Genomic DNA, 25,205 nt, shown 5'->3' on the forward strand with positions numbered 1-25,205 from the left:
TCTTATTTTGTAATATTGTCACCACAGTAGCCATCAATGGTCTTTTACACAGGAAACCATCCTGTGTAAAAGATGTACAAACAAAAAAATACAACACTGGTCCACACATATATCTCAAGGCCAAGGTATTTTTAACCAAGCGATGTCAAGCGAGCACAATAACAAATACACACAAGTATTCAAGGGTGATCCGACGGTGAACATTGCGAGCAATGACCAAATAGTTCAACTGATTGCAGCGTTCTGTTTGCAATCTAGCAACCGAGTGTTCAGGACAGGGGAACGGCCCTCTGCCAAGAGAGGTCTCCGCCAGACTCCTGAGTCAAATAGAAGATCAATTATCACATATTTCCTGCATGGACCAATTGTTGAACCATACATCAAGCATTTTGGCCATATTGTCTCAGGGAAGGTAAAGGGATATATGATGGCCATACTGCGATGACCTTATAAGAAGACTACCATGAGCCACTATGGAGTGGCCTATATCTGTGGGTTTGCTGCCATCTAAAGGAAAATAAAAAATAGGCCTATAATGCTATTGTAATGCACTGTTTATCTATCTACCCATCCCTATTACATCTATCCATCTATCCATCCAGCCATCCATCGTATTGCATTGTAGACTGATCATTGTTTTCTGACCTCTCTTTGGAATGGATATATGTATGGATACAACATAAACACTTACATCAGAGTACCATAAAGTATAATGGTCTTCTCATCACGTTGTTCAGCTTTTTCATGGATTCCAACTTGGGAAAATGGGTCTAAAAGTAGTTAAGTGTGTAGTTACCTTTTAAGATCAAATAAGCCCTGGGACACTTATAGCCATTAGGCAGCAGCACATATAGGAAATCTATTGGCTCAGAGAGTAATACTCTGGTAAGCTGTTCCCGTTCCACCGTATTGACAAACTTGACCATTAATAAACAATGGAGCCCATACAGGATGGACCTTATAGCTCACATAGACAGTGTGTATGTGCTGCCCCCTGTTGGTCGCTAGAATCATCTGCTATCTCTCTCCTTGGGTCCGTTTTATTAATCTGATTCTGAACATGATTAAATTCCCACATGGATATGTGAAGTTTGACATTTTGAGTCACTTTGGTACAATCTCATCCATTCGTTTCACTGGCACATGACAACATTTAACTATTAGAAAGCCCTATTAATGAAAACGCTTGATTAATTAAACTCAAAATGATCAATTGAAAAGCTTTTAATTGCACGCTGAGAGATGTAGTTATATACAGAAACAAGGGCGTGTACACACACACACACACACGCTATCCTCAACATCAATCACTATCAGTCACAGAAGGTTGCTCTTGCAGCCTTGAACTGTGAATACTGATGTTAAAACATGTTATTTAATTAAAACTAAATTAAAGCTACAAGCCACCAGAGGACCGATATCATAAAGGGGAGGGTGGAAACAGAAGACCTATCCCATTTTATGACCCTGGTCCATAACTGCTGTAAATACGTGAACATATCCACGTGGATACTCTCCTCATCAAGGCCACACGCTACAGACGGAGCGGCCCGTTTCCTGGGTTCACCGTCCTTCAATACGCCCCTCCCTAGCAGGACGACAGATGAGCTGAGTGCTGCAGCGAGAGCTTCCTCTACTGGAGGAGACGCCCCGCGCCCCACCAGAGACCCCCTCTACACCCAGCATGGAGGGAACCGCTGAGGCCCCCGGTCGGTCCCCGGGCCCCTCACCACCAGACAACTACTCCTCCATGTCCTCCACCCTGGCCTTTGATCAGCACCTGGCGACCAGCCCCAAAGGACTGCTGCTCATGGCCGAGATAGTAAGTAAGAGTTTGTAGAGTGTGAGTAGGAGAGTACAAGTATGAGTGTGAGAGAAAGAGTGTGAGTAGTTTGAGTAGTGTGAGTGTGAGTATGAGAGAATGAGTATAAGTATGAGAGAAATAGAATGAGTAGTGTGAGTAGGGGTATGAGAGTATGAGTATAAGTATGAGAGAATGAGAATGAGACTGAGTAGTGTGAGTATGACTGTATTAGTACTTGAGTGAGTATGAGCTGTCTAATACCATTATATTGATGCCTTTTTTTTAAGTCAAATGAAAAAACAGTTTTTTTTAATATATATATATATAAACTATTTAAATAGGAACGTTTTCCTATGAATCTTTGAATGATAAATTTCAGTTTATTTAATATTTATACTGTAAAACTAGGAAACTTTGTGAAATATAACTTTAGTGGCTTCAATGTACCAATATCAATGGTCTTCTTTCTGTTCCCATGCAGCCAATAGCTAGATGGATGAACATTTATGTAAACAGAACATAGTTCCTATGTTATCACATCCCTGCACATCCCACTGTTTTTGATCAAATCAGGAAGTTTACCAGATACAAAGCCAACTGCAGTTCCACTTCCTCCCTCTCATTCATAATGTCTCCCTTCCTTTCCCCAGTGAGCTGCATGCCCATTTTAGCCCAAGTTCTCTGAGATTTGGTACAACCCCACAATATCAGTAATCAGACCATGGAGGTGTTGCATCGACATAATCTATTTAGATATAGTTTTGTTTTCCTATGTCATGCATTGTCTGATTCCTTTGTGAGGTACACAAGTAAAATCCTCTATAAGATATACATATACAGCATTCAAGGTGCTTTAAGCATTGCTATCTGCTACATAAGATGGTTGCTATAACCACTATTAATACACCAATCTCTTGATCGGGTCACCTCTGCAAATGAGACTTTAAATCTCCCCTTTGTTTTCTACCTGGATAAAGGATTAAGTAAATTGTTATGAATGAAAGAGGAACAATACAGCAGACTGCTTTTGTTAGCTGCCATCTTAAAGTGTAATTCTGGTGAAAATTTAACCTAGGGTCTTTTTTTCGGCATGAAAACAGATAAAATAAGCCCTCCAGACACTTTTTTTTGTTGATCAACCAGTATAGAGCTTGCCCGGAGCAACACTAACAGCCCAAATGGCTTACAGTGCATTGGCTAGGGGCAGTGTGTGGAAATCTCCAAATCTGCATTTTTTAACCACTAATCACTGCGCACTCCCGCGTAAATGGCTACCATAAATAATATAATAGCGGCGCCAACAAATGTAACCAAAAAAATATTTTGTCTGTAACTGAAATATGCAACTCCATTCATTTCCATGTCAACACTCACTAGATATTGTCACAAACAGCCAAGTATCAAGAGGGGCGATTGTTAAGTTAAATTGGTTGGCGCCTCTATTACATTATTTATGGTTGCCATAGACTTGTAAAACAGTCTTTTTGAATAAACTGCCAGCACGCTAACTAAGTTGTTGATGCCTTGTTTTATGTGTAGGGCCCCTAATCATGCTACTGCAGAGGTTTGGTGCTATTTTGAGCAATATTAGTGGTTAAGAAATGCCGATTTTAAAGCATTCTGCTCATTGCCCCTAGCCAATGCACTGTAAGCCATTTGGGTAGCGTTGCTCGGGCAAGCTCTATAGGCTACTAGTTGATCAACGAAAAAAAGTGTCTGGAGGGCTTATTTTATCGGTTTTCATGCCGAAAAAGACCCTGGGTTCAATTTTCGCCGGAATTACACTTTAAGGTTAAACATGGTATTGTGAACCCTTCATGAGAGAGAATATCATTTTTACATTGTCTTTATCCCAGGCGTTCCTAAACCTTTTGGAAGTGTTTTTGGTCTTTCTGTAACAATTTTCAAGCTGAATTACAAATTATTCTAACCATGAAGGTTCAATGCCACAACTTACCAAGCCTGATGTCCTTAGCATGCAAAAATCCTACTAATGAATGTAGCTTGTAAAGTAATTAGCTTGCATGAACCTTCATTCACAGTTACAGTGTATGGAGTCTAATTTTAAATTCCAAACAGTCATGTCTATCCAACTGTAATCAAAGGGATTTGTGCCTGAAAAACCTTTTCCTGTCTGAAACAAAACAAGTGAGAACTGTTTTGTTGCAGGGCAGGAAGGGTGTGTTGTCGTGGAAATAGGAAATCACTGCAGCTATTTATTATATATTTCTTTATTAAAGAAAAACATTTTCATTTAACAGTTGAGTGTCACAGCAGACAACTGTGGAATATGAATGTGTGAAATGCACAGGTGAGCTTGGAACGGTCTAAAATATAAACCATAAAATGGACGGGGCAATAAACTGGAAACTAACAATATTCTGACTGCATTTTTACTCACTTATAGCTAACATATTTAATTTCTAACAAATTAGTCTCAAGTAAAAGCTCTTATATCATGCCTACAGCACCTGTAAGCCATCTAGCCCTCAGGAACCACCTTTGCTCTCTCTTCCAGACGAGTGGTCTGCTGGTGTGGGTTCTGATTGGCGGGACAGAATATTCCCACGTGCCTGCGTTGGGCTGGGTGATGTTTGTGGCCATCCTCTACTGGGTTCTCACCATCGGCCTGTTCATCGTCTACCTCAGCCGGGCTCACGTGCGGGCGACATGGGTCCCGTGGAACAAATTGGTAACCAAACTAAAGACAAATCCGCGAAAGTACTGACAAAACGGCGACTTGAACTGGATCACCATAAACCATGCAAAAGCTTTTTTGATTCAAATATATGTACACAATACATATGAACTGTTATGCATTACAGAGGAGGTGAATTGTTGTGGACACACACACAAACACACACACACGCACACACACACACAGTCTGTGTTTTAATACTCTTATATCCTTTATCCTCCTTCTAGTCTGTGTGTTTTAATAGTAGCGCCACTGTGCTGTATCTGGTGAACGCAGCAATAAGCACTGCTTCAGTCAGCAGAGCCACCAGGGGGCGCCACAACTACAATTGCTGGGCATCATCAGCGGTAGGAACTACTGTCATCTGTTGGGACTTAACCCAGTGGTCTTTAGAACCTAGATATATATATAGAACACGGCGAAGTCTAGAACGTCCGCACTGGCGGCCATCGTGCCACAGTTTGCTCGCTCACCCATAACATTGTGTTGGTAGTGGTACATGTACTTTTTAAATAACCATAACTTGCTAAGTTTTCAACCGATTTTCAAACGGTTTGGTTTGTTGCAAACTACTACTATTTATAAAGGGAAATATTGTACCTATTTTAGATTTATTATTCTATTTTTTTAGAACATAACATAATTATTCATAAGTATGCAGTGTCATAACTACATCTTGTTTATAACAAACCAAACCGTTTGAAAATCGGTTGAAAATTGAGCAAGTTATGGTTATTTAAAAAGTACATGTACCACTACCAACACAATGTTATGGATGAGCGAGCTAACTGTGGCAAGATGACCACGCCGGACACACACAACCACAGTGCGGACGTTCGACTCCATTGGCCAGCAGCGCGGACGAGACATCTATGCCGCTTTTCCACCGACAGTACCAGCTCAACTCGCCACGACTCGCCTCGCCTCGACTCGGTTTGGTTCCAGGCATGTTGCGTTTCCATCTAAAAAAGTACCTCTTCAATGTGGGCGGGTCATGGAAAAGAACCTCTCCAACGTGGGCGGGTCGTCATTAGGTTTTAATCACGGGAGACGCGTTTCCAGGGAAAACTGAATCTGATCAAGACTATTTCCTGATTCCCGGGAAAGGTTATGATGGGAAATAAAATAAAATAAAAAGCACAATGACTGCGCGTCTATTGTTGTCATACGGTAACGTTGATGGAGGCGAAACTCGAGCCCTGGGAAAGGAACGACACTAAAACGAAACAGCGAAACGCTGATCCTCGGGAGCGGGTCCGTGGACTCCAGCCATGCCGGACACACACAACCACGCCGGACACACACAACCACGCCGGACACACACAACCACGCACAGCCTAACTCTAGCCCCGGGAAACGGCGAAACGCTGATCAGTGTCCCCCTCGGGAGCGGGTCCGTGGACTCCAACCACGCCGGACACAACATAACTTTGAGTGATTATTCCCATTTACAGCCGCTGGCCAATCAGTTGCCAGCAGCCTGTTTACGTCACACAAAAGTACCTATTCTGCTCGCTTGGAACCTCAACGGAGGTAGTACTAAAAAAAGTACCCGGTACTAGGTACCGGGTACTTTTTTTGCCAATGGAAACGCAAAAAAAGGCGGGCGAATCGAGTCGAGTTGAGCTGGTACTGTCTGGTGGAAAAGCAGCACTAGTGTTCTATATATATCTATGTTTACAACTGTCTAGGTATTTTCACGTATGTGGCCATTTTGCATATAATGCCTTAAAATCCACTTCCCCACCTTAACATGCAAAATGTAAATGACCTCGGCCCGTTTTTACCCTCCATTCACTTGCAATGGCTATATGCCAAAACACTTCCATACATTTATAACGTGTTTTATAGTTTACGTTTATTGTCGGCCAACTCACCGAAAGTACTTCCCATTCCTGCGGCTGTATCCCCGTTCCCTCGGTCAAGTTGCATTATTAGTTAGTTTGTCCGTTAGTAATTTGGTAGGGAATCATTCCCCTAATCGCGATATGGTAAACAATATTCAATGTGACGTGCATGTGTCGCATAAACATAAACAAGCAGACATGTATTTGACGTGACTACGTGACAGTGTTGTTGCATGACTGCATACCAGTCCTAATGAAAACCGCTATGCATCATGGGATATATATGAATATAATGTATATATAAATACATTGTGTCATCTGAATAGGTCCTTGTTTCCACTTTACCATAATGTCTATCCCTTCCCTTCCCCGCTGCTTTTAGCTCTTTGCATTCCTGACGACACTGTGCTATGCAGGAAGTAGCTGCCTCAGCTACAAGGCCTGGAGAGCCAGAGGAGAAGAGCAATAGCTGTCTGTCACCCTGGGAGACTCAATGAGGATTCGGAACCAACACCACCATCATCTCACTGACTATCAAAAGCCACTTGACGTTTTATTTTTATCTTATGATATTATATTATCTCATGACACATTTAGAAATTAAACAATATTTGTATTTAATGTAATTAATATGAGCCAACAGATGGTCCTTTACAGACTGCACAATGAAACTATCTTGGGCTTCTGGACTATTAGATTGTGGTGTAGCTATGTGTGTTTTCATGTGTTAAGTGTAGTCTAGGGTGACCAGATTTCCTGAAACTAAAACCGGGACACTTTGCGAGTGACCATAGTGCACATGCATGTGAGGTAATAGACAGATTTTAGGCTCAATTTCAACACGTAGGACCAGTGGCGGCTGGTGGTTGGTTGTGGGTGGAGCGCAGTCAGGGACGGGGGGTCTAGGGGTTGCCACCCGAAAACTTTGATTTGGTAGATGTGATTTCCTGTATTCTGGTCCATTTTGGGGATGACCACTGTATTCTGAAGTAAAAGCTGCCTCACATTTTGAACTACACACATTTTCCATCTAGTTTCGACTGGCTTTTTGGATTGTCTGTGCCGTTAAAGTAGTAAACGATTATAAATGCTATTTTAACGGCACCGACAATCCAAAAAGCCAGTCGAAACTAGATGGAAAATGTGTGTAGTAAGAGTTTGCTATGTACGATCATTCAAAAACCCCATGTTATTTCCCATAGACATTTGACCGAGGGAACCGGGAGCCTCAGAGGCGGGACTTATTCTTCAGAGGTCTATGGAGCTAGAGATGGAGACGGAGACAGGGGGTTTCGGCCAGTGGCGATTACTTTCAGTTTATAACTTGAAAGGACAAAAATATTCGAGTCAAATGCACTCTATGCCCAGGCGACAGGTGTCTTTCAACTGTCGCAACCCAGATTTAGAAAAATTCGAGATAAAATACCCACAACGCACAAGCCAACATCTGACAGGAAAACATTATCCCATTACCTGGACAAGTGTTATTCCGACATGGAATTGAAGCTCAAAATAACTTTTGAGTCCTTGGATCATGTGTCCACCAACGCGGACATTTGGTCCGCCAACAACAAAAGTTACTTAGGAATGACGGTGCACTGGATAGACAGCATTAGTTTTAAACGTGAGAAGGCTGCTCTTGCCTGCAAGAGAGTGAGAGGAAGACACAATGTCATAGCTTGCGAAATAGATCAGGTTCATTCAGCCTTTGGACCATCGCATAAAGTAACAGCATGTGTCACCGCTGCTTAAGTGCATTTCTGTTTTAATTGTAGGGAATAAAGTGACCTTTATTTATATATTTTTTATTGAAAGTAAAATAATAAGTAGTGATGTTACTTTTCAAATGCAGTAATGAGTAAAGTAATCCTATTACAATTTACAAAAGTAACTAGTAATAAGAAACTAAACACTTTTTTGGAGTAACTACCCCAACACTGTTCAGGAGTAACTAAAACATCCACATTGGATGATGTGCTTTTTTTTCACAGCAATCTAAAGCACCACGGCAAACACCAGATAGTAATTCCCTGGCTTTCCATGTAATGTGTCTAATTTTCCTTCGGGTGCGGGTAGGGCGTCGGTATCAATTTATAGCGGGTCTGGTCAAGTGCGGAATGTAATTTGCGCTACTGTCAGAACACAGGTCAGATGCGGTTGTAAGTATTGCGGGTACGGGCGGGTGCGGGTTTGCAAAATAAGACCTGTGTATTGATTCTCGGCCATGGTGGAGAAGGAAGTGGGGGAAGAAACTTTGGCTTTGACTCTCTGAAGTCCAGATTGAACCGCGACTTCAGATTGATGTGGAAGGACCAGAGACGTTGGAGAACCCGACGCAGTCGTTTATTCATAATATCATCCGGAGGTGCACACAGCTTTTGGCTGTGATATTATATATTACATTATAGATGTCTATATATGATATTATATTATTTAGATACAGAGCTCCAGGTCTCCCGCTGGAGCTCCCGGAGTGTTCTAGAATATCTTATAGAACACGGCCAAAAGCTGTGTGCGCCTCCAGATGATATTATGAATAAGCAACTGTGTCTCTGGTACTACGTCATTGCTTCTTCCCCCCCCCCCCCCCCCCCCCCCCCCCTCTTACACTTCCTCCTTTAAATGACGCAAAAAACATCATTTTGCATGCATTTTAAGCAGGAAGTGTTAGAGGTAGGTAAGGATCTCTCCCGTCTCAGGGGAAAATGAGGGAATGATGCACAAACAGTCCAAGTATTGTTCATTATGGAAAAGTTCAGCTCAACTGGAGCATTTGTGCCAGGCATACACATGGCAAACCGTAAAATTATACATATTTTTTTGTACAGAATCTCCCTGCTTCTGAAATGCACAAACATCTCCGTCGCGCAGACGAGCACTTGCGCCCACTGTGCAGAAATTAAATTGCGCAGCATTCCACTGTACGACCATCCCTGTTGCGTATGCCCTCACACATTGTTGAGGTCATATGCTGGATGCTTTAATCTTTCTATGTGGTTTTTAGTTAATGATCAGGCTATAATAAGACCACGTTGGCTATGTAATCACTGACAACAGGGGACATTTCACAGTGGATGTTGGAAACCGGGACATTTTTGCGTCCCGACAGGTTTTTGTTGGGACTCGGGACACGCAACTCAAAATCGTGACTGTCCCGGCAAAACCGGGATATCTGGTCACCCTAGTGTAGTCTATGTATTGCTTGGTTTGGACATGGTAGTTGTCATTTGGACTACTCTCTTCACACCTTGAAATCCTTCAAATAAAGCCACAAAAAAGCAATAGACCAACTGACAGATTATTATAAAATTGTAAAAAAAAAAAAAAAATTCAAATAAAATGTATATGAATTAAAAGTGACAAATTGAGTCTTTTAAGCATTTTTTTATTTTGTGATGCCATTATTATTTTATTGATTCTCAACACATGACATTTAATATTGCGTCAAAGAAAACAAAACACCAGACACACACTAACCCAAAACCAAAGACAGCAAAAATCCCTGAGTAGTTTTAAGATCTGAAGCTTCTGAGGATATTTAAATGAGCCATGATTTAAAAAGAGTCACGGCAGACATGATTTCAAATAATCTAGTGTTGAGGCTGATCTCACATGTATCCAGGATTGACCCCTGAAGGCAAAGGGTACCGTTTGGCCAGGGATGATTTTGGAGGTGTACAATATGTTCTTGAAGAAAATTTGCAGTGGACGGTGTGTCCATTAAGATTTCTTGAAGACAACAAAATATTTGATGAACCTTTTTGGCCACTTAAAAACTTTTTTACAAATAAATCAAGACTCTTGGTATCTTTAATAAGCTTTGAGTTCAATTTAGAGACTAGTGTATAGATACAATTAGCAGTAGTTAGGATTTAGTTTGCAATATAAGAATGAAGCCTCAACCATTACTACCAACATTAGTGAAGTGATCCAACCACACCCACCTCACATCTCATCCCTGTTTTGATTCCAATCACACCACAGAAACAAAGATCTGATTATGCTTATTGTGCTCTATTGCTAAATAGGAAATCATGGGAACTCAAAAGTCAAATGTACTTTCAAGCATTTGGTTAGGCAGTAATATATCCATAACCTGTGTCCCCCCTGACTATCCCCCAATGGGCTCCCAGTGATGTAATCCCAGCGCCATTGTACCGCCCACTCAAAATCCGAAGCTCCGCCTCCGCATGCTTGGGGTACAAGTTAAAGGAGTACTGCAAAAACAGAAAAAAAAAAATACAAAAACAGGAAGCAATTTAGATATAAATAAAATATCAATAAGTCAATACAAAAAAGATCAAAATGAACAGGGAAATAAATAAATGAAAGAGAACCTGTACTGGCTGGCCTGTGAAGAGAAAACGTCCTTTGCTGGTCCCAAAAATCAACTGATAGATGTAGTTGGATGAGTGGTATTTTCCAGACACCTGTAATATTAACACACATACATCAATTATCATCTTATTGTATAATAGTAAAACAGTAGTGCAAAGTACAGTGATGAGGCCGATATGAAAAATGTACCAATGGTTGGCAGGACATTGATTGAGAAGAACATAGAATAGACGCATTTTAACCTGAGTAATGGTCTCTCCTTCAAATAGGTCCAGTCTCAGTGGAGTGTGGTGGGTGCGACCAATAACATGGTTCCACCTGGTGCCGTACCGCAACTGGAAACTAGAAGTAAAACATGGGAAAACTGTGTAAAAGGTGTATCAGCATAAAACAAGTACATCAATTAACACACAAACACACACTTTACAAATCTATTATGTTGTAAAATAATAACAATAATCATTCACGTTTTAAATACAAAAATCATATTAATGACAATAAATAGGGGAGGGGGTTTCCTAAAATAAAGTAAACAGTCTTGCTCAAGTCTAGAGTAAAATTTCTTGACAAGGAGGAGCAGAGAGTCAAACTAACATGCCTCCATTTTGCCAGACAAGCTGCTCTCTGTGGTCTCTAGTGTTGATGCAGCCAGACTGAGAGGTACAGTATGTCTTACCCAGTAATGTAACTACCAGGGCGCTCCCAGACTCTCACCCCTGTGATGCTTCCTTCTCCTGAGGTCGAGAAGGGAGTTCCACTACCTGCTCCAAGGGCTGGAGAGTAGGAGTAGTACTCATTGGCTGAAGATAATCAGAGAGGAACAATATATAGCTTAGCATAGCTTCAGTATAATATATGATATCAGGACTTACACCGACAGGTCAATGTAATTGTCATTTCAAAGAAACAGCATAGCCATCGGAAAAAAACAACTACTAATAAAACAACACAAATAATTATTTGGAAGTTCTTCCTTGTAAATGTATCTGAGAATCTGTCCCGGTGACTTATGACGCATGGCAAGAAGCCTATCCAGTCCAACCACTCATAGGTATGGACCAGGATACTAGCTAATAGCCAGTATCAAAACGGAACTCACAGTGAAGTAGGAGAGTGTACATGTATATGAGCAAAATGTTCTATAACAGAGTTAGTAATAACAATAAAAAATAATAATTGCAGTTCCTACATCTTGAACTTCTGACCCTGACCCATGAACAAATGGCTGAAGGAAGACTATCAGACTATCCAGTCAAAGTTAAAAGTTACATAGTATTGAGTACTGGCTATCCTCCAGAGAAAGCTTTAAATATACAGATAAACATGTTAGTAAAGTGTTGTGAAACAGCAGGAGGGATCTATTACTTACATTTTGCCAGGCAGGCAACCCAAGCCGCAGCGAACAACAGGATGGAGAGCATCCTAGAATGAAGAACAGTGAGCTGTTAAACTAAAACTTTCTCATTAGTATCAACATCAGGGCAAATACAGCAACTAGACATTTTAAAAGATCACAACCATACCTAGTGAAGATCACAGCCGTACCTATGAGCAGCCTTCAGTTAATGCCTAACCTGTGGGTCGAACTTAAATACCTTACTTTCAAAACAATGCTGGCATCATTTCAGGGTGGGTGACCGGATTTCCTGAAACTAAAACCTGTGAGGTGTGAGGTAATAGACACAGATTTTAGGCTCAATTTCAACACGTAGGACCAGTGGCGGCTGGTGGTTGGTTGTGGGTGGAGCGCAGTCAGGGATGGGGGGTCTAGGGGTTGCCACCCGAAAACTGATTTGGTAGATGTGATTTCCTGTATTCTGGTCCATTTTGGGGATGACCACTGTATTCTGAAGTAAAAGCTGCCTCACATTTTGAACTACACACATTTTCCATCTAGTTTCGACTGGCTTTTTGGATTGTCTGTGCCGTTAAAGTAGTAAACGATTATAAATGCTATTTTAACACCGACAACACCGACAATCCAAAAAGCCAGTCGAAACTAGATGGAAAATGTGTGTAGTTCAAAACGTGACGCAGCTTTTACTTCTTCTCCACCTACAGAGTTTGCTATGTATGATCTTTCAAAAACCCCATGTTATTTCCCATAGACATTTGACCGAGGGAACCGGGAGCCTCAGAGGCGGGACTTATTCTTCAGAGGTTTATGGAGCTAGAGATGGAGACGGAGACAGGGGGTTTCGGCCAGTGGCGATTACTTTCAGTTTATAACTTGAAAGGACAAAATATTCGAGTCAAATGCACTCTATGCCCAGGCGACAGGTGTCTTTCAACTGTCGCATCCCAGATTTAGAAAAATACTAGATAAAATACCCGCAACGCACAAGCCAACATTTGACAGGAAAACATTATCCCATTACCTGGACAAGTGTTATTCCGACATGGAATTGAAGCTCAAAATAACTTTTGAGTCGTTGGATCATGTGTCCACCAACACATTTGGTCCGCCAACAACAAAAGTTACTTAGGAATGACGGTGCACTGGATAGACAGCATTAGTTTTAAACGTGAGAAGGCTGCTCTTGCCTGCAAGAGAGTGAGAGGAAGACACGATGTCATAGCTTGCGAAATAGATCAGGTTCATTCAGCCTTTGGACCATCGCATAAAGTAACAGCATGTGTCACCGCTGCTTAAGTGCATTTCTGTTTTAATTGTAGGGAATAAAGTGACCTTTATTTATATATTTTTTATTGAAAGTAAAATAATAAGTAGTTGTTACGCCCCATTCTAGGGGCCTAGGACGCAACATGAAAAACCCCCTTCTTCCCCAACTCCCAAGTAGCCACGAGCACATGTGTTGTTCTGTTTTAACTGAATACAGGATTTATTCACAAAAACATTATCAATGTAACTAAGGTAGGCTTCAGGGTGGGCCCAGGCCAAAATAACGAACAAAACTTTCCTATCTGAAACAAAAGAGACTCTAACCTAAGAAAACAAATGAAAATCAACTCGGCTCCCTTTCTAATAAAAACAGGAGGAAACAATACAAACTGAAATGGCAGTCCACCCCTACTATTTAAACAGAAACTTCTAAACTAAAATACAGGACTTAAGAAGACGTGTGGCTTGTTGGGAGAGGAGGAGGATGGACCGTGGCTTTTCCACAGTGGCCATCTTGACTCCTTTTATTCCTGCCTCGTCCAATTACCGTCCCCGGCCGAAATGAGTGGACCAATCCCCACCCGGGAATGGCACATTCCTATTTACACAGGAGATTGACAAGAAACACAAAGCCACACACACAAACACAACAGAATACAAAAACTACGACCACAGTCGTAACACCCCCACACCCAAGAATTAAACCACCCCTAAATGTTTTAATTCTCATGGTTCTGAGGAACACCGAGATAATGCGTCTGCTATTATATTCTCAGTACCTTTTTTGTGTTGAATCTGCAGGTTGAAGTCCTGCAGAAGGAGAGACCAGCGCATGAGCCGCTGGTTGGAGTTGCGCATGTTTGAGAGGAATGTTAGTGGGTTGTGGTCTGTATATACAAGAACAGGTTGTGAACTCGACCCCGTATACACTTCAAAATATTGTAAGGCTAGTAGGAGAGCAAGAGCTTCCTTCTCAATAGTACTGTAATTAAGCTGGTGCTTATTGAACTTCCTAGAGAAGTAGCAAACAGGGTGGTCTATAGCCTGCTCATCCTCTTGTAAGAGTACAGCACCTGCGCCGCATGCGCTGGCGTCAACCTCTAATTTAAAAGGGACGTGCAAAGCAGGGCGCAGTGAGGACAGGTGCGCTACATAGTAACGCCTTGGCCGATTCGAAGGCAGCCTGACAAGCGGGGGACCACACAAAGTTTTTCAACGGACTTACAAGACCTGTTAGAGTAGCCACAACAGAGAAATTTTAATTTTTAAGCGTGAGGGAGGCCTCACGAAGACGCCTGAAAATGAGGGACAGTGTGTTAAGATGATCGGACCAGGTGGAGGAGTAGGCAACTACATCATCGAGATATGCCTCACAATTTTCAACACCAGACAACATGAGATGCATCAACCGTTGGAAGGTAGCGGGAGCATTACGCAGCCCGAATGGCATAACAGTGTATTGTAGGAAAGTGTCGGGTGTGACAAAAGCTGATATTTCGGACGCACGGTGTGTTAGAGGAACTTGCCAATAACCTTTTAACAGGTCCAGCTTTGTCACGTACTTGGCGGAGCCTACACGGTCTATACAATCCTCCATCCTAGGGAGCGGAAAAGAATTAGGTTTTGTGACTGAATTTACCTTTCGATAGTCATTACAGAAACGAGGGGTGCTGTCGGGTTTCGGTACCAAAACACAGGGTGAGCTCCACGCACTTGTACTGGGAACAGCTAAACCATGCTCGACCAGATAATTCATCTCCTGCTGCATCAGGGCCCTTTTTGTCGGATTAACTCTGTACGCATGCTGTTTTATTGGTTTGTGGCTCTCCACGTCAACATCATGATAAAGGACAGAAGTTTGACTGGGATGATCAGAAAACAGCAACAAGTTATCCTCAATCAACTCGGTAATATCTGCACGGGCTGAGGCAGACAGATGAGACAAAAAACTCTCCAACTCACCCAGTACCTCTGAATTTCTCAAACGAGTGGCCGGCATCAATCCACTTTTCTCGGCCAGACCATCATCAGCAAGATTGTACTGAGTAGGAACAATGGACACAGACATCACAGGCGCAGCAGGAGACTGTGGGAGATCACTCATTCGGGAAAAATAGCGCTTTAGCATGTTTATATGGCACACTCTGGATTTCCTTTTCCGATCGGGAGTATGGACAACATAATCTGTGTCACTTATTTTTCTGTCCACCGTGTATGGACCAGAAAACCGAGACTGTAAGCTTGATCCAGCTAACGGAAGCAGCACCAGAACTTTATCACTGGGGCTAAATACCCGGAGTACTGACTTTGTGTCGTAACAACGCTTCATTTTCACTTGACTCTGTGCCAAATTCTCACGAGCTAACTGACATACATCGTGGAGATGCTTACGAAAAGAACTAACATAATCCAGCAGATTATGCTCCGTTCTTGGTGACTCTGACAGCCACTTTTCTTTAAGGAGCCGAAGAGGACCATGCACAGTATGGCCAAACACCAGATCACAAGGACTAAAACCTAACGATTCCTGCAGAGTTTCTCGCACGGCAAACAACAGAGGGAGGCCTTCATCCCACTCTCGATTAGACTCGAGGCAGTATTTGCGCATCATGGATTTCAAGGTCTGATGAAACCTTTCAAGTGCGCCTTGGGACTCTGGATGCTAAGGACTTGATGTAACAGGTTTAATTTTAAGTTCTTTCATTACTTGTGCGAAGAGTTTGGACATGAAGTTTGTGCCTTGATCACTCTGAACGGTTTTAGGTAAGCCAAAAGTAGAAAAGAACTTAGTGAGGGCTTTCACAACTGGCTTGGTTCGGAGAGTGCGCAGCGGGGTGGCCTCAGGGTACCGCGTCACAGCGCACATCACTGTCAAAATGTATTGGTGTCCTGATTTCGTTTTGGGCAACGGACCTACACAATCTATCAACACACGTTCAAACGGCTCCCGAGCACCGGGATCGGATGCAGAGGGGCCGGAGGGACAGGTTGATTTGGCTTTCCGACCATTTGGCATGTATGACAGGTGCGGCAATACTTTGTCACGTCAGTTTTTAATCCGGGCCAAAAGAAATTGCACAACACACGATGGTAGGTCTTTTTAATACCAAGGTGGCCAGCTAATGCAGAGTCATGTGCAAGACTCAAAACTTGTGCACAAAAGCCTTTTGGCACAACCACCTGATTAACAGTGCGTGTCTCACTGGAATCGGGACTCCACCGTCTCATCAAAACACCGTCATCCAGAAAATACACACGATTGCCGTCTTCCTCGGCGGCTACTACAGAGGACAGACACAATGTTAAAGACAGATCTTTTTTCTGAGCGTTAATTAACATTTCACGTGTTACATTTAAACTTAGATCTGGATCAGCAGGAAATAGCTCAGACTCATTCACACATGTTGCTACTTTGTCACACTCCGTAGCAGGAGACACTAAAAAGGAGGGCTCACCCTCACCTAACGTAGCCATGAATGATTCACACAAATCCACAGAGTCACCCAGTTTACGAGCCTGTGCACGCGTAACGGCGCACACAGGGAACAATTTCGGCACCGCAGAAGAGACAGAGGTGGGGCAACCAGCAGATGCAACCGAACTGGGATCCGTAATCACTTCAGGCAGAGGAAACACATTTCCTCCGGCCAGATCGTTTCCCAAAATAAATGAAATGCCACTGATCGGAAACCGCGGAGTACGGCAACTTTCACATGTCCTGAAACTAAGGGGGATTGCAAATGGACCATGTGAAGTGGGGCGTTCAGTTCACACATTTTAATTCCCCACACGAGCAAATCAGAACCGCATGAAGTGTTATTTGAGAGTGGTAGAACACTAGCAAGTATGAATGAGTGATAGGCGGTGGTATCGCGAAACGAAACGCGACAAGATCCCGGACGAGCCCCCAATTCATGTTACGCCCCATTCTAGGGGCCTAGGATGCAACATGAAAAAACCCCTTCTTCCCCAACTCCCAAGTAGCCATACACCCCAGTCCCACCCACTGGCACTGATCTATAATAGGTCTGTAACGTCAGTGGGTCCCACCCCCTATAGGCGGGTTTGAAAATGAGGAACTAGTGCTTGTAGTTTTTTAGAGCCCCCCCCCCCCCTCATTACACTTCCTGCTTTAAATGATGCAAAAAACGTAATTTTGCGTCATTTTAAGCAGGAAGACGTAGGTAAGGATCTCTCCCGTCTCAGGGGAAAATGAGGGAATGATGCACGACCATTAAAAAATATGACTGGGTTTCTAACAATACAAAGCATAATTCAAATGGGTGAAGTGTCCCTTTAAGAGAAAAATATGAAAAGAATGATTGAGTTTCGTGTGGGACTGTATTTCCTTATTTTTATGAATTAGCCTGAAGCTTCAGAAAGTTTTTAAACAAAGCATAGTAGTGTGTGTGTGTGTGTGTGTGTGAGAGAGACGTCAAAAAAAAAACAAAAAAAAACATAATTTTTAAATAAAATGTATATGAATTAAAAGTGACAAATTGAGTCTTTTAAGCGTTTTTTATTTATTTTGTGATGCCATTATTATTTTACTGATTCTCAACACATGACATTTAATATACCAGACACACAGTCTATAAAACACCAGACACACAGTCTAACCCAAAACCAAAAATCCCTGAGTAGTTTTAAGATCTGAAGCTTCTGAGGATATTTAAATGAGCCATGATTTTAAAAGAGTCACGGCAGACATGATTTCAAATAATCTAGTGTTGAGGCTGATCTCACATGTATCCAGGATTGACCCCTGAAGGCAAAGGGTACCGTTTGGCCAGGGAGGGTTTTCATTTGGAGGTGTACAAAAATTATGTTCTTGGAGAAAATTTGCGGTGCCCATTAAGATTTCTTGAAGACAACAAAATATTTGATGAACCTTTTTGGCCACTTAAAAACTTTTTTACAAATAAATCAAGACTTTTGGTATCTTTAATAAGCTTGGAGTTCAATTTAGAGACTAGTGTATAGATACAATTACTGGTAGTTAGGATTTAGTTTGCAATATAAGAATGGCGCCTCAACCATTACTACCAACATTAGTGAAGTGATCCAACCACACCCACCTCACATCTCATCCCTGTTTTGATTCCAATCACACCACAGAAACAAAGATCTGATTATGCTTATTGTACTCTATTGCTAAATAGGAAATCATGGGAACTCAAAAGTCAAATGTACTTTCAAGCATTTGGTTAGGCAGTAGTATATCCATAACCTGTGTCCTCCCTGACTATCCCCCAATGGGCTCCCAGTGATCTAATCCCAGCTCCATTGTACCGCCCGCTCAACATCCGAAGCTCCGCCTCCGCATGCTCAGGGTAAAAGTTAAAGGAGTACTGCAAAAACAGAAGAAAAAAAAATACAAAAACACGAAGCAATTTAGACATAAATAAAATATCAATAAGTCAATACAAAAAATATCAAAATGAACAGGGAAATAAATAAATAAATGAAAGAGAACCTGTACTGGCCGGCCTGTGAAGAGAAAACGTCCTTTGCTGGTCCCAAAAATCAACTGATAGATGTAGGTGGATGAGTGGTATTTTCCAGACACCTGTAATATTAACACACATACATAAATTATCATCTTATTGTATAATAGTAAAACAGTAGTGCAAAGTACAGTGATGAGGCCGATATGAAAAATGTACCAATGGTTGGCAGGACATTGATTGAGAAGAACATAGAATAGACACATTTTAACCTGAGTAATGGCCTCTCCTTCAAATAGGTCCAGTCTCAGTTGATTGGGGTAGGTGCGACCAATAACACGGTTCCACCTGGTGCCGTACCGCAACTGGAAACTAGAAGTAAAACATGGGAAAACTGTGTAAAAGGTGTATCAGCATAAAACAACTACATCAATTAACACACACAAACACACACTTTACAAATTTATTATGTTGTAAAATAATAATGACAATAATCATTCACGTTTTAAATACAAAAATCATATTAATCGCAATAAATAGGGGAGGGGTCTCAGTCTTGCTCAAGTCTAGAGTAAAATTTCTTGACAAGGATTTTGCCAGGCAAGCTGGTCTCTGTAGTCTCTAGTGTTGATGCAGCCAGACTGAGAGGTACAGTATGTCTTACCCAGTAATGTAACTACCAGGGCGCTCCCAGACTCTCACCCCTGTGATGCTTCCTTCTCCTGAGGTCGAGAAGGGAGTTCCACTACCTGCTCCAAGGGCTGGAGAGTAGGAGTAGTACTCATTGGCTGAAGATAATCAGACAGGAACAATATATAGCTTAGCATAGCTTCAGTATAATATATAATATCAGGACTTACACCGACAGGTCAATGTAATTGTCATTTCAAAGAAACAGCGTAGCCATAGGAAAAAACAACAACTAATAAAACAACACAAATAATTATTTGGAAGTTCTTCCTTGTAAATGTATTTGAGAATCTGTCCCGGTGACTTATGACGCATGGCAAGAAGCCTATCCAGCCCAACCACTCATAGGTATGGACCAGGAAACTGGCTAATAGCCAGTATCAAAACGGCACTCACACAGTGAAGTAGGAGAGTGTACAAGTATACGAGCAAAATGTTCTATAACAGAGTTAGTAATAACAATAAAACAAATAATAATTGCAGTTCCTACACCTTGAACTTCTGGAACCTGACCCATGAACAAATGGCTAAAGGAAGACTATCAGACTATCCAGTCAAAGTTAAAAGTTATGTAGTATTGAGTAGCGACTAGCTATCCACCAGAGAAAGCTTTCAAAAAACAGATAAACATGTTAGTAAAGTGTTGTGAAACAGCAGGATGGATCTATTACTTACATTTTGCCAGGCAGGCAACCCAAGCCGCAGCGAACAACAGGATGGAGAGCATCCTAGAATGAAGAACAGTGAGCTGTTAAGCTAAAACTTTCTCATTGGTATCAACATCAGGGCAAATACAGTATGCAACTACATCTTTTAAAATATCACAACCATACCTGGTGAAGATCACAGCCGTACCTATGAGCTGCTTGGAAGCCTTTGGTTAATGCCTAACCTGTGGGTCGAACTTATAGCTTACTTTCAAAAGAATGCTGGCGTCATTTCAGCTTTCTTAATTACTGTCTGACAAAAGAATGCATCAGATTTTCCTATATATAAATAGCACTGTACATCTCAATCAGCACCTCCTCTCTCTTCCAGAGTTGGGCTGGGCGGTATTTGTGGCCATCCTCTACTGCAGGGCTTCCTAAACGTTTTAACCGGGCCGGGACCCAAATAAACAGACTCCTCATGAATTGCCATAACATAACATCTACATTCATTTACTGATAAAGAACACAACAAACCAGGGATTTAAAATGTATAGGAAATGTTTTATTTCATTCAAATGTCCATCACAGCAATGTGCTGAGGGTAATGCTGTGATTCTCCCCCCTTCATTACGAACTTGCACTATGAACCTGAACTATTAGTTGCCTGCAAAAAGTCTCCCTAAAATAAGACTGCTGAAATGGCACTGGGTGGAAGAGATGCCCTTATGTTGTTCTTGCTGTTACAGATGGTATTGCATAGTAAAAAAAGCCTTTGCATATGTTTAGTCATGCATTGTTGAGAGGAACAACATCATTTCCTGGCTGGCCCGAGGAGGCGGAGTTCCCCAGGCCTTCCACATGTTTTACCGTAATGGCCACCCGCCAGGAATGTCCCAACATCAATCCTGGCAACGGAATGTAATGCAGCAAAACCTGCTGTGCCAGTGTTTTAAAATAAGCCCGCATCTCAATAGCAGCAGTTCATACGGAAGAGGATAAAGGGCTGATTATGGTCCCACGTTCACGCAACGCAAGGGGGTTACGGACCCCTTATGTCCTTGCGGACCCTCCTTGCATCTGCCGCAAGGGCCTGACGTGCGCCTCCCAAAAATTGTAACCTTCTGTTGAGGCGACACAGCAGCAAGGGCTGTGATTAGTCTGCTCAATAAAACCCGACGCAGAACCATAAAGGTTCACAACTGCGTTGAAGTGTCTGCATGGTCATTGCGTTGCGTGAACGTGGGACCATAATCAGCCCAAGGGCCATATGTGTATTTATTTGGAGTTCTGAGTTTAAAGCCAGAATTCTGAGATTGAAGTCAGAATGCTGACTTTAATCTCAGAATTCTGACTTTAATGTCAGAATTCTGATTTTCTAAGCTATTTAAATTCAACCCACAGATTAGGCGTTGACCAAAGGCTTCGAAGCAGCTCACAGGTACGGCAGTGATCTTAGATAGAGATAGAGATAGATCATTGTTTCCACTTTACCATAATGTCTATCCCTTCCCTTCCCCGCTGCTTTTAGCTCTTTGCATTCCTGATGACACTGTGCTATTGTAGTGAACCTCAGTAGGGGTTGCGAACACAGCCTTTCTTAGCTCCTCCCCCCTGCACCCAGGTGCATTATAAAAAGGGCCAAGATGGCCGAACTCGACCTCTGCTGGTTGCCTACCAGGGTGGTGAGTTGGGTCCCCTCTTTTTAACAGTTTTCAGTTACAATTTTCCCTTTTATTAATTTGTGTTTCTTGTTTTTAGGATCTCCTGCTGCTGTTCTGTTTTGGATTTGTTTTGGTTCTGTTTTGATATTTTCTTTTGTTTGCTTTGGTTAAGTTTGCGTTGTGTTATTTCCCCTATTCTGTTTCATTGTTTTTGACAATTGGGTTGTTGGTTTGCATAACCTTTGTTTTGTTTGGTTTAGTTTGGTTTTACTCCAGTTCTTTATTTAGTGTTTCATCATTCCATCATTATTGTATTAAAATAAACATAATATATATATATATCTATCTCTATCTCTAGTCTCTATCTCTAGTCTCTGCCTCTTTTAGATTTTCGAACCTGTGTCCTTATAATTTCTGTATCGTAATAGTTTAATTTTCTTTGTTTTATTTCCTGGGGTGCAATTCCCCAGGTGGCGTTGTCGGTCCCTCTTTAGTTACCTTCCCTCCCCTTTATATTGAGTTTTTATAGAGTCCCGCCACACTATGCAGGAAGTAGCTGCCTCAGCTACAAGGCCTGGAGAGCCAGAGGAGAGGAGCAATAGCTGTCTGTCACCCTGGGAGACTCAATGAGGATTCGGAACCAACGCCACCATCATCTCACTATCAAAAGCCACTTGAAGTTTTTTTTAATATTACCATGTCATGACACATTTAGAAAATTAAACAATATTTGTATTCAATGTAATTAATATGAAATAATAGATGGTCCTTCACATAAGACTGCACAATGAAGCTATCTTGGGCTTCTGGACTATCAGATTGAAGTGTAGATATGTGTGCTTTCATGTGTTTATTGAAGTCTAATGTATTGCTTAGCTTGGACATGATTGTCATTTGGACAACTCTCCCCACACATTGAAATCCTTCAAACAAATCCTCAAAAAAGCAATAGACCAACTGACTATTATACAATTGTAAAAAAAATCCATAATTGTTTAATAAAATGTATATAGATTAAAAGTGAAACATTTTGGCTTTTTATGCCTTACTTTTTTGTGATGCCATTATTATTTTATTGATTTTCCACACATGACATTTAATATGACGTCAAAGAAAACAAAACACCAGACACACACACTAACCCAAAACCAAAGACAGCAAAAATCCCTGAGTAGTTTTAAGATCTAAAGCTTCTGAGGATATTTGAATGAGCCATGATTTAAAAAAGTGTCACAGCAGACATGATTTAAAAGAATAAAGTGTTGAGGCAGATCTCACATGTATCCAGGATTGACCCCTGAAGGAAGTGGATACCGTTTGGCCAGGGAGGGTTTTCATTTGGAGGTGTACAATATGTTCTAGGAGAATGATCGATGGACTTTGGTTAAAGCCTAACCTGTAGGTCGAACTTAAATACCTTACTTTCAAAACAATGCTGGAGTCATTTCAGCATTCTTAATGACTGTCGATATACATCTTTGTTTGACATTTGTTCTTATCTTTATCTTTGTGAACATGCATGTTCCCCTTAGTTCATACTTGCTCTGTCTAATCTGAAACAACTTCTGGATACAGTCTGGAACTGTCCTGTTTTTGACTTTATACATTATTTGCATTGTTTTGAACTCCACTAACTCTAAATTTAAGTGCGTTTGAGTTTATATATAATGTATTGGTTGGTTCAAGATATTCTGCTCTGGTAATGATTCTGATTGCCCTCTTTTGTAGAATAAAACTAGGGTTTGTAACTGTTTTGTATGTGTTTCCCCATATTTCCACACAGTATGTTATGTATGGTAATATTAAGGAACAGTATAACATGTGTAATGATTTTGAATTGAGTACATCTTTCATTTCATATACTATTGCGGTGGACTTAGAAACTTTTCTTTTCACTTGTTTAATATGTGGTTTCCAGCATAATTTGTGGTCTATGATCACTCCTAAGAATTTGTTTTCATAGACTTTCTATTTCAACATTGTCTATCATGATTTTTATGTTTGATTTAGATTTTTGTATCCAAATATAATGAATTTGGTTTTCTGTAAGTTTAGAGAGAACTTATTAATGTCAAACGAGAGTTACGTATGTAACTACGGTTCTATGAATTCTGGATGACCGCCAGAGGCAGTGCTTAACACTGGATGTTATCCATCGCGCATGCGCAGGTCGAGTATTTAATATCAACAAAGTCACACGTGACCGGGGATGACGTCGGGCCGCCCGTCTATATAAGCCCACGTCACTCTCCATGATGTCCCTTCAGAATCTTCTCGCAAGATTCCGAGTGACAGAGAACTCAGAATTCATAGAACCGTAGTTACATACTTAACTCACATTCTATTTCATTCTTACTGACCGCCAGAGGCAGTGCTTAACACTGGATGACTATTACCAACGTAGTCACGAGGAATCCTGTCCCCACCTATTAGGAAGGGCCTAAGGGTTCCTGAAAAACAGCTGCAGCCACTGCGTGGTGAGCAGCTACATTGACCCTGTAAAATCGGGCAAAGGTGCACGCTGAAGCCCAGGAGGCCGCTGCACAAATCTCACTTAGAGGCACTCCTCGTAGTGCTGCCCAGGAGGTGGAGACCCTCCTGGTGGAATGTCCTCTGATGTTAAGAGGCAAAGGCAGTCCTCTTGACTTGTATGCCTCCTCAATTACCTCCACCACCCACTTGGAAAGCCTCTGTCTGGCCAGTGCTTGCCCCTTTCACGGGCCACCGTAGCAGACAAACAGGCCATCAGACTGGTGAAAACCAGCAGTTTCCTGTATGTAATATCTCAAGGCTCTCACCGGGCAGAGTAGTTCTGCTGAACTAGCTTCCTCATCCGGTGGGTGTGAGGGGCCATAAGCTGCTAGCTCTATGACCTGATTATAGTGGGCCGAAGGCAGCCTCTTTGGAAAAAAAAGTGGGTTAGGCCACAGTGCCACCCCTGTGCCATCTGAGTTCCAGCGTATACACTGTTCACTCACTGACAACGTATGAAGCTCACTCACACGCTTGGCTGACGCGATCGCTAGAAGAAAGGCAACCTTTGCCGACAGCCATTTCAGTGGCGCCTGATCCAGGGGCTAAAACGGGGGGAGACGGGGGGCTCCAAGTACCAGAGGTAGGTCCCATGAGGGAACCTGCCCGTGGGGGATTCCTCTGCTGGGCTCCTTTAAGAAATCGGGTCACCAAGGAATGAGACCCCACCGTCTGGCTATTAACCTTAATGTGCCTGGATGAAATGGCAGCCATATAGACCCTTAAAGTGGAAGCAGATAGCTTCTTTTCCAGTAAGGACTGCAAAAAACGCAGTATCATTGGCACTGAGGAACACTCCGGTACCTCTCTCTGAGCCTCACACCACTTATCTTGCAAATATCTTCCACCTGTTAGCATAAAGTGCCCTGGTGGAGGGAGCTCTTGAGTCTATGATGGTTTGAACTACCTCCTGGT

At 41.9% G+C, this 25,205-nt stretch overlaps 3 protein-coding genes across 4 annotated transcripts; 1 reads left to right on the plus strand and 2 right to left on the minus strand.

Annotated features, from left to right (window-relative positions):
• The first annotated feature begins 1,668 nt into the window (after positions 1-1,668).
• cmtm8b (CKLF-like MARVEL transmembrane domain containing 8b) lies at positions 1,669-6,970 on the plus strand. The gene is made up of 4 exons (XM_084471328.1): positions 1,669-1,822; positions 4,323-4,496; positions 4,730-4,849; positions 6,732-6,970. Exons 1-4 carry the CDS (start codon positions 1,685-1,687, stop codon positions 6,816-6,818), a joined length of 519 nt encoding a protein of 172 aa, XP_084327454.1. The 5' UTR covers positions 1,669-1,684; the 3' UTR covers positions 6,819-6,970.
• A 2,895-nt stretch (positions 6,971-9,865) lies between these two features.
• On the minus strand, positions 9,866-12,266 carry LOC311351386 (zymogen granule membrane protein 16-like). 2 transcript variants are annotated; one of them, XM_084471511.1, is made up of 6 exons: positions 12,211-12,266; positions 12,057-12,109; positions 11,364-11,487; positions 10,930-11,029; positions 10,687-10,779; positions 9,866-10,566 (listed from the first exon to the last, which is right to left on the minus strand). In XM_084471511.1, exons 2-6 carry the CDS (start codon positions 12,106-12,108, stop codon positions 10,423-10,425), a joined length of 513 nt encoding a protein of 170 aa, XP_084327637.1. In that variant the 5' UTR covers position 12,109; positions 12,211-12,266; the 3' UTR covers positions 9,866-10,422. The 2 variants fall into 2 exon arrangements, with proteins under 2 accessions (XP_084327637.1, XP_084327638.1); XM_084471512.1 differs by lacking the exon at positions 12,211-12,266 and having other exon boundaries at positions 12,057-12,162.
• A 45-nt stretch (positions 12,267-12,311) lies between these two features.
• LOC311351728 (zymogen granule membrane protein 16-like) lies at positions 12,312-20,174 on the minus strand (the record flags this gene model as incomplete). Its single annotated transcript, XM_084471882.1, has 7 exons — positions 12,312-12,346; positions 14,090-14,197; positions 18,541-18,661; positions 18,787-18,879; positions 19,030-19,129; positions 19,422-19,545; positions 20,123-20,174. 7 exons carry the CDS (start codon positions 20,172-20,174, stop codon positions 12,312-12,314), a joined length of 633 nt encoding a protein of 210 aa, XP_084328008.1.
• Between the last annotated feature and the right edge of the window lie 5,031 nt (positions 20,175-25,205).

This window comes from Micromesistius poutassou, assembly GCF_964030765.1.
Source record: "Micromesistius poutassou genome assembly, chromosome: 8".
NCBI classification, from domain to species: Eukaryota; Metazoa; Chordata; class Actinopteri; order Gadiformes; family Gadidae; genus Micromesistius; species Micromesistius poutassou.

Bases quoted from the DNA above. Each gene is read 5' to 3' on its own strand.
- LOC311351386 (XM_084471511.1), bottom strand. From the start codon at position 12,108: ATGCTCTCCATCCTGTTGTTCGCTGCGGCTTGGGTTGCCTGCCTGGCA. The intron at 10,780-10,929 runs GTTAAAATGCGT...TTAATATTACAG, and splicing joins AAGGAGAGACCATTACTCAG to GTGTCTGGAAAATACCACTC. The intron at 10,567-10,686 runs GTTCTCTTTCAT...CTGTTTTTGCAG, and splicing joins TCACAGGCCAGCCAGTACAG to TACTCCTTTAACTTGTACCC.
- cmtm8b (XM_084471328.1), top strand. From the start codon at position 1,685: ATGGAGGGAACCGCTGAGGCCCCCGGTCGGTCCCCGGGCCCCTCACCA. The intron at 1,823-4,322 runs GTAAGTAAGAGT...TCTCTCTTCCAG, and splicing joins TGCTGCTCATGGCCGAGATA to ACGAGTGGTCTGCTGGTGTG. The intron at 4,850-6,731 runs GTAGGAACTACT...CGCTGCTTTTAG, and splicing joins ATTGCTGGGCATCATCAGCG to CTCTTTGCATTCCTGACGAC.